This window comes from Oratosquilla oratoria, chromosome 39, assembly GCF_046742065.1.
Source record: "Oratosquilla oratoria isolate Oo_2021 chromosome 39, ASM4674206v1, whole genome shotgun sequence".
NCBI classification, from domain to species: domain Eukaryota; kingdom Metazoa; phylum Arthropoda; class Malacostraca; order Stomatopoda; family Squillidae; genus Oratosquilla; species Oratosquilla oratoria.
In genome coordinates, this window is record NC_134815.1 from 15,504,202 (window position 1) to 15,516,944 (window position 12,743).

A 12,743-nucleotide genomic window follows, 5' to 3' on the forward strand; every position below is an offset into this window, starting at 1 on the left:
TCCAAGAAGGAGGACGCCTGCGCTTGCACAAGATCACTTCCAACAGTAAGGAAGTGCTGGAAAAGTTTGCCACCAGTGAGCTGGCTGATAACCTTCAGGAGCTGAACCTAACTTCTGACTCTATGCCTATGCAGTCTAGCCTGGGCCTCTTATGGGACATCCAAAGAGACGTTTTCGTCTATAAGTTCATGGATTCAGACAAGCCTTCGACAAAAAGAGGGATACTGTCTGTCGTAAATAGTCTGTTTGACCCCATGGGATTCTTAGCTCCAGTAATAATAGTGGGAAAACTACTCCTAAGAGAGATAACCAATCTAAAGTGTGGTTGGGATGAACCCATACCAGCTAAGATCCATACCAAATGGTCCAGATGGCTAACGTCCTTAAGGAACCTCAAGGACATAAGCATCAATCGTCAGTTTGCTAGTATTTCTTTGTCTCAAGCTCACAGGATAGAGCTTCATACCTTTTCAGATGCTTCCAGAGTAGCAGTAGGAGCTGTATCATATCTTAAGGTTTTCAGTGATACCAAAAGCTACCAGGTGTGTTTTGTGAGGGGACAAGCTAAAGTAGCTCCCAACCATGGTCATACTATTCCCAGGTTAGAGTTGTGTGCTGCAGTGATGGCAGTTAATCTCAGCAATTCCATCTCGGATTGCTGGGACAAACCCTTAGACGCAAGGCATTTCTATTCTGACAGCATGATTGTCTTGGGCTATATTCATAATGAAAGACGTAGATTTCATGTCTACGTGAGTAACAGAGTAGACCACATTAGGTCGTCCACCGAACCTAACCAATGGCATTATGTACCTACAGATTGTAATCCAGCAGACCTGGCTACCCGTGGTCTTGAAATAACCGACCTAAATCAGAGTGATTGGTTGTCAGGTCCCTCAAGCTTATTTGAGGATGTTGTATCCACCAGTGGAAGTTTTCCTCTTGTAAGCCCTGAGACAGATAAAGAAGTAAAGGTATCAGACTACACAATTGAGTCTGAACCCCTTGTTAGTGCAAACAAAAGCAATGTAGAGCCTGCAATTGCGTCATTAGCTCAGAGATTCTCTAATTTCTCCTGTTGGAGGAGACTTGTAAGAGCGGTAGCTCTCCTTAAGCATATAGCCCGTTCTTTCAAACAAGGTAACAAGTGTTGTTCAGGTTGGCATATGTGCAACAAACATAAGTCACCCGATCAACTAGAAGATGCAGCTGATTTCATTGTTCAGACATACCAAAAGGATTATTTCTCGTCTGCCATGACTAAATTGCAAGGTGAAGTTTGTTTACCTCCTTCCAGTCCCATTGCATCTCTGTCTCCTTATTTAGACCAGAAGGGCCTACTTCGTGTAGGAGGCAGGTTGAGTCAAGGCGGTGATGTACTGGGTATGCTTGCAAGGCCTATTATTATTCCAAAGGAATCCCATTTAGGCTTGTTGTTGATCCGTCACTACCATGAGTCAGTGCACCACCAAGGGAGAGTGATTACAGAAGGAGCCGTCCGTACAGGTGGTTTCTGGATTTTGGGAGGGAAACGTACCATTTCTAAGGTCATTTCCAAATGCGTCACCTGTAAAAGGGTAAGAGGTAAGGTGTGTGTTCAGAAGATGGGAGACTTACCCGTCGATAGACTTACTCCCAATCCGCCATTTTCCTATGTAGGAGTTGACCTTTTTGGCCCCTGGCATATAAAAACTCGGCGCACTAGAAGTTCCTTCCTCGAAAGTAAAAGATGGGGCGTTCTGTTCACCTGTCTTGTTTCCAGAGCTATCCACATAGAGACTGTAGAAGAATTGAGTACTTCTTCCTTCATTAATGCCTTAAAGAGATTCATCTGTATTCGTGGCCCAGTTAAGATGATGCGTTCTGACAGAGGCACGAACTTTGTAGGTGCTGTCAAAGCACTGAACTTGCTTGCCATTACCGATGAAGGTGGTGATGTCAATAGTTTCTTGTCAAGTCAAGGTTGCACTTGGTTGTTTAACCCTCCTCATGCTTCTCACATGGGTGGAGCATGGGAGCGTATGGTGGGGATAGTCCGCAACATCATGAATGTGAGACTGACTAACCATCACCCCAAGGCATTAACACATGAGGTGTTAGTAACCTTCTTTGCAGAAGTATGTAAGATCGTGAATTCCAGACCTTTAGTTCCTGTTTCCTCGGACCCTAGTAGTCCTTTCATTTTGTCTCCGTCCATCCTTCTCACTCAGAAAACTGATATTCCTGTAACTCTTCCTGAAGAGATAGATATTAAGGCAGTATACAAATCTCAATGGAAGCATGTCCATCACCTTGCTGAGGAATTCTGGAAGAGATGGAAGAAAGAGTATCTTTCCTCTTTGCAACCCAGAAGAAAGTGGGTCACTTCCTCTCCAAATGTAAAGGTGGATGATGTAGTGTTGGTAAAAAATCAAGAGTGTCCCCAAGGACAGTGGCCCTTGGGTATTGTAAACAAATTATTCCCTAGCAAGGATGATTAAGTCAGGAAGGTCCAAGTAAGAGTTGTGGTAAACAACAAAGCCCATGAATATGTAAGACCCATTTCTGAGCTTGTGTTGCTAGGTCAATAGATTTGGTAATTTTTCCCCCTAGAAAATTAGGAAGGGAGTGTGCCGTTACGAGAGGTAACGGGGCTTTTTTATACGTCCGTGTATCCCCATGTTTACATAATTTTTGTCGCAAGGCTCGTTTCCCCTCGGAAAAGGTTTTCAATTTTGTTTTTTGTAATGCTTTAATTTAAGCATGCTGCGAGCAGAAGCTTCGTCTGCTTAAGAATACTATCGTTGTAAGTTGTCTGCAAGATAACATCTCATTATTTGTGCAACGTGCACTTAAAGAATTAGACTTAAGAAGGTGTGTAAGAACCGGTTACTGTGGTGTGATGTCACGTCACCTCTAGGCGCCAGTCTTGGTCCGATCTAGAAAGATGTACACACCCCACGCCTAGCCAAACTATGTAAGTCTTAAAACTCTTTGTATTTGAGGTTTAGAGTATTCTAGTGCATCCTTTGTAATACCTTTTTCTTGTGTAGCCTTTAGCCTATAGTAATTATAGTACTTTTTACAGTTTTCATCAATTCCAATGTATTATCGAACGATGGATCAGATCTGCATTAAATACGCATCAAATATCCCCGTGATTCTATAACCTTCAGTCCCAAGTCTGTCTACGTCACGGACGCTATGATGTTGATTGTCTATTTGATCTGCGGAGTCCCAGTTGGCTCCGCCAAAGAATTAAAAAGACAGTTAAGAGAAGTAAAGGAAGAGAATGAGGAATTAAATAGGAATAATAAAGAAAATAAAGAGTCCATAACAAAAGAAGCAAGTGGTTGGAAAAAGGTTCAGGAGAATAACAAAATTGAATTTAGATGTATAGTGAAAAAACATATGAAGGAACAAACTGAAGGCACAGTTATTAAAGTGATGAGAGAGAAGGAGAATATAGTAAGAGACTTAGCAGATAAAAAGAAATGTATAATTATATTAGGGATGGAAGAGAAGTATAGTCTAAATAGGACTATAAGAGTAAAGGAGAAAAAGGAAAAAGTAAATAGTATATTAGTAGTTCAAGAAGATGAAACAGAAATAGGGAAACAAATAGAAATGTATAGGCTTAGGAAATACAATACTGATAAGACCAGACCAATTAAGGTTAAATTCAGGTCACAAACGACAGCAGAGAATATCTTAGCAAAAACAGGGAAACTAGCAGTGAGTAATTTAAACAGGTATGGATAAAAAGAGAAATGAAGAGGAAAGAGAGGATGAGAAAACAAAATACTAGAAGCTAAGGAAAAAAACGAGAAAAGAAGAGACAGAAAAAGAGAAATTCTATTGGATAGTGAATATGAAAGTGAGAAAATGGTTCATAGCAGAGAAAAACAGAAGGGAAACAGAAAATACGATGGAAGTAGCAGAAAATTGGAGGACAAGGATAAGAAGAGCAGAAAGTTTGTAGTAAATTATATGCCTCCTAAAATGGCTTCGTGGGACGAGAACACAAAAATATGTTAGAAGACACCAGGATATCACTAAATAAGATAATGGAAGATGGAGGACAAATAATTATAATGGGTGACTTTAATTGTAAAGAAATCTGCTGGGAAGAGATGACAGTGAAGGGTGGAGATGACCTATGGGGAAATGTATTACTTGATATGATTATTGAACATACAATGACGCAATGGATACAAAAGAAAACTAGGTATAGAAATAAGGAAGAACCATCGAGACTGGACCGAATAATCACATCAGAACCCGAAATAGTGGACAAGATCGAATATAAAACACCAATAAGTAAAAGTAACAAAATATTGGTTGAACTGGAACTAAACGAGGAAAGTTACATGAGAAAAAAAAAATATATATATATATATATATATATATATATATAGAAAGGGGCATTGGGAAAGAGGATAATGTCTGTTGAGGCATGATGGGAGAAGACAGAAGATAGGGGTGAATGGAGAATGGTTGTATATGGATGACCATATGATGCATGAGGGGAAGTGAGTGGGGGATTGGGGGTGAGGGAGTATGTGTGAGAAATAAATTGAGGCAGCCCACAGGGATTTCTCCCTGTCTTCTCCTTTCCGCATGAGGGGACAGAGAGGGAGGTCACCAATTTAGTGAAGCGGCCTTGCTGTGGGTGTGCTGTGTCTTGTGACACTGCTTCTGAACCAGGGCAGTAGGCAAGATGCAGGGATGACTTGTCATCCAGGAGGACTCAAGAGGGAGGGAAGAGGGGTGGATGAGAGTGGAGTATGTTGGGAATGGAATAGGTGTATCCCACTCCAACTCCGTGGTCATCCATACTGACTCTCTGAGCCTGATAAGCTGCTTGCAACAGGCAGAGCCCGAAGATAATGTCCACCTCCTCACCAACATAATTGCGCTCCTACACAAATTACACCATGAAGGACGACACATCACCATCAACTGGGTGCCAAGCCACGTAGGTGTGCATGGAAACGACCTTGCAGACGCAGCTGCTGCCACAGCCCGCAAAAGAGCCAGGGTTGACGTCCAGGTCCCTCCCAGCAAGAGTCAGCTCCAACTTAAAACCAGGGCATTAGCACGCAAGCAATGGCACCTCCAACACAGGCAGGAGGCGCAGATCTCCCAACGAGTGGGCTGGTACAAAAAAGTAACAGCCTATGAACCTCTAGTCCTCCCCCGCTCCACTCCCAGAAGGATAGAAAAGCTGCTGTTCAGGCTATGCCTGGATGATCGTTGCTTCTGGCAACTTAATCCCCAGAGCACCATAGAAGACCGCCGATGCAACCATTGCCGTGAAGACAATGCCGACCTCCACCACTACCTGAGCGATTGCCCCGCCACCTCCTTCCTCAGACGGGGACCACCGGCTCCCCCTGAAGGTCTTGTAAGCCGCCTCTGCCGCCCATATGAGCTCCATCAGCTGCTAGAACGTCCACCGCCGCTCTAGCAGCTGCGGCCTCTCTTTTCTACTGCCATCTATCACCCTCTGACTAGCTATACCATTTCACCTCCTCTCCGCCAGGTTTGTCTTACATAAACACCACCACACGGGCTCAAACAAAGCCCGTGGGAGTGATTCCTCACTCCCGAATTGGGAAAAAAAAAAAAAAAAAAAAAAAAAAAAAAAAAAAGTTATGTAAATGCAACTTTGATTGTTTTTATTAAATTATAAGTTTCTCCAAAAATCTTATTTATATGTTTCTCAGGTGACATTATTCATAACAATGACTCCCAGGTCCTTCTCATTTTCTACTTTTTTTATTCCTTCTTCTCCCAATTTATATGATCCTGTTATTCTGTTTTTGCTTTTTCCAAATTACATTATACTACACTTTTTTGTATTGAACTCCATCTCCCACTTCCTACTCCATTCTTGTACTTTATTTAGATCGCTCTGTAGTGATTCACAATCTTCTTCCATGTTCACTCTTTTCAGTAGTTTTGCATCATCTGCAAAGAAGCTCATATAGCTTTCAATCCACACCCCTCCACCCTCCCTCTTATCTTAGCACCTCCTGGATGACGGGTCATCCCTGCACCTTGTCCACTGCCCTGGGTCAGAAGCAGTGTCACAAGACACAGCACATCCACAGCAAGGCTGCTTCATTAAATCGGCAACCCCCCCTCTCCGTCCCCCCATGCATAAAAGAAGACAGGGAGAAATCCCTTTGGGCTGCATCAAATTTTGCTCACACATACTACCTCACCCCTCATCCCCCCATCCATTATATATATCTTTAGGAGCATCTGAGGGCCACTGCTAGCAACTGTTAGGCCAGGGATTGCAAACCAGTAGATCTCCAGGCAAAACTAATAATCTGGAAATGCTGTATGCTACTTAAGAGAACACTTTGGTTAAAAAAAAATGCAGCATTTAATCAAACATCTAACACAATATGTAGGAAAAGATGCTTAGAGGACAATGACAAGAGTGATGAAAATGAGGATGGAGAAAATCATAAGTCTATAAAAAACCTGTAATGCATAGTTCCAGTTTTCAATAACAAACCCAGCCCCATATGACATTTAGGAAAGAAATCTTCATTCATTTTTCAAATATATATTACTGCAAAAATATCCAAAATCATAACTTTGGGCAAGATATATAGTATCACTCACTTTTTACGAGATTCTTCTGTAACTGGTGGAATACCGCAAACAAGACAAAAATTTGTGTTTGCTGACTGCACATCCGGTGTCGTTATCACAAGAGGAAGTGACCGTGATTTCTTACTTCTGGAAACAGCAACATGGGCTCGAAGAGTGAATCGTGCAAGCAGAGAAAGGCAGTGTGAACCAGAGAAATAATGAGCATCTGGGGTACCCTAGAGACCGAAACAGGAAAAACAAATAATTAGCAAAAATTAATATTTGTCTTAATATACAATAAAATTAACAATATATATATAGAAGGGGAGAAGCGTAAACACCAGACTCAAAGTGGGAAGTTTAACCCCTTCCATACGGTGCCGCATACGTAGGCGGCATGAGGAGCAAGAGGATACGCGAGGCTGCCATATCGGCGTCTTGATTATATTTATTTAGTTGCCCCTGCGTAATGACATATTCTCTAAACTGTCTTTAATCATATTTTCTATGGTTATCAAAATTCACGGGTGAAAGAGAACGATCGATATAAGCTGTGACTATAATTTATGATGCGAGTATTATTACGACACGTCGTACAGCTGGCAGCGGCTGCTGCCTGCGAGATTTAAGGCCCGTACTGAAGAGGTTAATGCCTCACATTTCAGTCCTAGTCCCAGGACCGTCTTCAGGGGTGTGAAGATATGCAATGGTCAAGGAGCTTGTTATACTGGCCTTGACCACTGTATATCACACCCCTGAAGATGGTCCCAGGACTAGGACCGAAATGTCAGGCATTAAACTTCCCACTTTGAATCTGGTGTTTATGTTTCTCCCCTTCAACAAGGATCCCAGATTCCAGATCTTCACACACACACACACACACACACACACACTTTCGTCGGATGGACGGCGAGAATTGAAATTCCGAAGAAAAAGGAAAATCTACGTGGATCTCAACGTCAAGGAAGTACCTTATTGTATTTATAGGGAAGGGGAAAGCTCGTGTAGTGGGAAAGTGATAAAAAAGGAGAAGGGGAGGGATTATTGAGGGAAATGAGGAAGAGGGGGACATGGTCCAGGAGGCCAGGCGTCTTGTAAACAAAAGACAGACCGATGATGACGATGATTTCGGGGATGACGGGATCAACAAAAATGTAAAGATTAGAAATATAGATAAGAGCAGCACAGTGGAAGGTGATGATAATAGTTTCCAGGGATTTAAAGAGGGTGGGGGGGATACCAACCTCCCCCGATTAGCAAGACTAGAGGAAAAACTTGATAAAATGACCGAGCATTGGGAAAATACGTTCGGTAACGTAGCCAAGATTGCGCAGAGAGTTGAAAGATTGGAAGAACTAGAGAAGGCGAGCAAAAACTTAACTTTAGAAATAGAAGAATTAAAAAGACAGTTAAAAGAAGTTAAAGAAGAGAATGAGGAATTAAAGAGGAATAATAAAGACAATAAAGAGGCCATAGCAAAGGAAGCACAGGGCTGGAAAAAAACCCCCAGGAAAACAGTAAAGTTGCATTTACTGACATAATTAAGCAACAAATGAAAGAACAACTGAAGACTCAGTTATTAAAGTGATGAGACAGAAGGAGAATATAGTAAGAGACTTAGCAGACAAAAAGAAATGTATAATCATATTAGGAATGGAAGAGAAATTTAACCAAAATAGAACCACAAGAATTAAAGAGGAAAAAGTAAACAGTTTACTAGAATTAGTTCAGGAAGATGAACCTGAAATCATGAAACAAATTGAAGAGATGTTTAGACTCGGAAAATATAGTACAGATAAGACCAGACCAATTAAGATTAAATTCAGGTCACAAACAACAGCAGAGAATATCTTAGCAAAAACAGGGAAGCTATCAGCAAGTGAACAATTTAAAAAGGTATGGATAAAAAGAGAAATGAATACAGAGGAGAGGAAGAAAAAATGGGAAAAAAAAAAAAAAAAAAAAAAAAAAAAAAACGAGAACAGAACGGAGTCAGAAAAAGAAGAATTCTATTGGAGAGTAGTGAATATGAAAGTAAGGAAATGGACCATAACAGAGAGAAACACAAAAGAAACAGAAAATACAATGGAAATAACAGAAAGTTAAGTGTGTCCTACACAAATATAGATGGATTAATAACAGGATTGAATGAACTGAACGAGTATCTGAAGGAAAAAGAACCGGACATAATGGGAATTGTAGAGACAAAATTAAAAGGTCCACTACCACCCAACAGCATAGGACACAATGCATATAATTATTGGATTAGAAACAGAGAGATAAAACAAGGGGGTGGAGTTATGTTCCTGACTAAAAAGGATACAAACGTGAAGAGTGTCACATATGGAAAGAATAGAGTGGAGATGATTATGATAGAAGTAGAAGATAGAGATAAGAAGAGCAGAAATTTTGTAATAACCTACGTGCCCCCAAAAACAGCCTTGTGGGAAGAGAGTGAACATAAAAGTATGTTAGAAGACACAAGAATAACACTAAACAAGATAATGGAAGATGGAGGAAGAATAGTTATGATGGGCAACTTTAAATGCAAAGAAGTCTGCTGGGAAGAGATGACAGTAAAGGGTGGAGACGGCTCATGGGGAAATGTTCTACTTGAGATGATTATTGATCACACAATGGATTCAAGAGAACACTAGGTATAGAAATGAAGAAGAACCATCGAGACTAGACCTAATAATCACATCAGAACCTGAAAGTGGAAAAGATAGAATACCAGGCACCAATAAGTAAAAGTGACCACATATTGATAGAACTAGAACTAAATGATGAAAAATACATGAAAAGAAATGAACAATATAGAAAAGGAAGATTGATGTATGAAAAAACAAATTTTGATCAAATAAGAGAATTCTTTCAAAATGAAAACTGGGAAAGAATACACAAAGAAGATACAACAGTAAAAGAGAAATGGAATATTTTGACAAAAATTTATATAAAAAAAAAAAAAAAAGGAGTGGAAAAGTATGTCCCAAGACAAAAGCAAGAAAAAGAATATGTAAAGTGCTGGTACAACAAAAGTTGTAAGGAGTTAAAAGACAAAAGAGATAAAGCTTGGACCAAATTGAAGAAATACAAAAGACCTGAAAAATGGAAAATATATACTAGTTATAGAAATGAATATGTACAAGTGTGCAGAGACCAAAAAAGAAAATATGAAAAAGATGTCATTGAAAAATGTAAAGATCAACCAAAACTATTTTACAGATTTGTAAACAACAAACTGAAAAACAAACAAGAATTAGAGAAATTACGACAAGGAATTGAATACAGAGGAAATAGAAATGGCAGAAACTATGAACAAGCATTTTAAATTGGTGTTTACAAGGGAGAACATACAACCTGGAGAGATCGAATGGGAAGAGAAAGTCCCCCCATGAAAGAGAAGTAACAAAGAATGAAATAATGAAACACTTGAGTAATCTTGATGTCAGAAAATCGCATGGACCAGATGAAATAGCAAACTGGATACTAAAAGAATGCAGGAATAAACTGGCAGACAAAATACAAAGCATAATAAACAGTTCCTTGAAAGAAGGAAAAGTTCCAAAAGATTGGAAAAGAGCAAATATAGTACCTATATACAAAGGAGGAAATAAAGAGGACCCTACAAACTATAGACCAGTCTCTCTAACAAGTACAATAGCAAAAATTGGTGAAAGAATTATCAAAAGTAGATGGGTATAGTATTTAGAAAAAAAAAAACAATGTACTAAATCCAAGGCAGTTTGGATTCAGACAAGGAAGATCATGCGTCACCAATTTAATATGTTCCTATTCAAGGCTAATAGATATAATACAAGAAAGAGATGGATGGGTTGATTGTGCATTTCTAGACCTAAAAAAAGCTTTTGACAAAGTACCACATAAGAAGTTACTTAAGAAATTAGAAACTGAAGGAGGAATACAGGGCAAACTGCTTAAATGGATGGAAGACTTTTTGCAAGAAAGAAAAATGAGAATAGTGATAAGAGACAAACACTCTAACTGGGATGAAGTAATAAGCGGTGTTCCACAAGGAACAGTTTTGGCCCCAATAATGTTTGCTATATATATTAATGATATGGATAAAGAAATTGAAAGTTACATGAGCTTCTTTGCAGATAACACAAAACTGTTAAAAAAAGTGAACACGGAAGAAGATTGTGAGTCACTACAGAGTGATCTCAATAAAGTATGGGAATGGAGTAGGAAGTGGGAGATGGAGTTCAATACCAAAAAGTGTAGTATAATGGAATTTGGAAAAAGCAAAAAAGAATAGAAGGATCATATAAATTGGGAGAAGGAATAAAAAAAAAAGTAGAAAATGAGAAGGACCTGGGAGTCATTGTTATGAATAATATGTCACCTGAGAAACATATAAATAAGATTTTTGGAGAAACTTATAATTTAATAAGAACAATCAAAGTGGCATTTACATACCTGGATGAAGAAAATATTAATCACTTTGATAAGACCAAGATTGGAATATGCAGCAACGATGTGGTCACCAAATACAAAAATGTATAACAAAACTTAAAAGAATACAAAGAGCAATTACAAAATTGGCACCAACACTCTCAAAACTATCATATGAAGAGACTAGAAAAACTTGAGCTACAGACACTAGAGCAAAGAAGAGAGAGGAGATTTGATAACTATTTACAGAACCATGAAAGGTATAGAAATTATTGATAGAGAGGATCTAATAAAATGGGATGAAAGAAATACAAGAGGACACGGAAAGAAAATCAAGAAAGACAGCTATAGAAGAGATCTGAAAAAGAATAGCTTTCCTCACAGAGTAATAAACATTTGGAACAAGTTAGATGAGAAAGTAGTGTGTGCAAAAACAATACATGAATTTAAAAATAGTTTAGATAAAATGAGATATAAAGACGTGACACTACGAGCATAGCTCCCCTTCCCGTAAAATACAACTAGGTAAACACACACACACACATATATAATAATGAGCACCTAATGAGTAACGTAAAAGTGGGAGATAGTCTAGAATCTAGCGATCATCAAGAAATAAGATTTAATATTATTTGGGAAGAATTAACAAGTACAAATAATGTCCAAGTACTAGACTTCAGGAGAGCAAACTTTGACAATATAAAAACCTATTTAAAATTGACTATGAAATGTCATCCGGACGTTTTGGACATTGTCGAGTCTCGGTGCATGACTGGGGGTCAGGTCATGGCCAGGGGTCGGGTCATGGAGGGTAATATGCATACCTTGGGTCAGGTCATTTGGGGGCGAGGGCTCAACAGACAGGTCAGTGATTTGGATGAAATGTATAGTAATCTAACTGATTTAATTATTAATGCACAAAATACATTTATCCCCCTGAAGTCAATACGGAAAAATAGTAATACTCCCAATTGGATGACGGACAGATTGAAACATGAGATTGGAATGAAAAGAGGACTTTACATAAAAATAAATAAAAAAACGGGGAAACACACCTTAGATCAAGATATAACGAAATGGCAAATCTGGTTAAAAAGAATACACGAACAGCAAAACATAATTATGAAATTAAGGTTGCTAGTCAAGCAAGATCCAACCCAAAGGGTTTCTTTCATCTCTATAGAACAAAAAATAAAGAAAGAATAGGCCCAATTAAAAATTATGAAAATGTCATGATAGAATTGGAGGAAAAAATGAGTGAGGAGTTTAACAATTATTTTCTATTGGTGTTTACTAATGAGAGGTTAGATTAAGTACCTGACTGCAATTTGATTTTCAGAGGGGATGAAGAAAGTAGTCTATCTAATATCAGCATTAGTAAAGTAGAAGTAGTCAAGCAGATTGAAAGACTTAAAGCTACAAAATCCCTGGGTCCAGTCGAAATTTTTCCGAGAATGCTAAAGGAGTGTAAATTTGAAATCTGCGAGCAGTTAACAGAAATATTTAATAAATCAGTAGACACTGGTTTTGTGCCTACTGCTTGGAGGCAAGCAAACGTTGTTCCTGATTTTTAAGAAGGGAGATTGATTGTCTATATGCAACTACAAGCCAATCAGTTTGACATTGGTTATAGGTAAAATGCTTGAATCAGGAACAGTAAATAGACTCGGAGAACACATCGAAAGACATAATTTAATTTGTGATTCACAGCATGGTTTCTCCAAGGGTAAGTCATG

The 12,743-nt window shown here is 38.9% G+C and overlaps 1 protein-coding gene across 1 annotated transcript in view; it reads right to left on the reverse strand.

The window, feature by feature from the left end:
• Positions 1-12,743, reverse strand: part of Cdc45 (cell division cycle protein 45) — a 92,340-nt gene that overhangs the window by 11,733 nt on the left and 67,864 nt on the right. Inside the window, exon 10 of the mRNA XM_076176565.1 lies at positions 6,622-6,827. Coding sequence (XP_076032680.1) covers positions 6,622-6,827 — 206 coding nt within the window. The remainder of the gene's footprint in view (positions 1-6,621; positions 6,828-12,743) is intronic.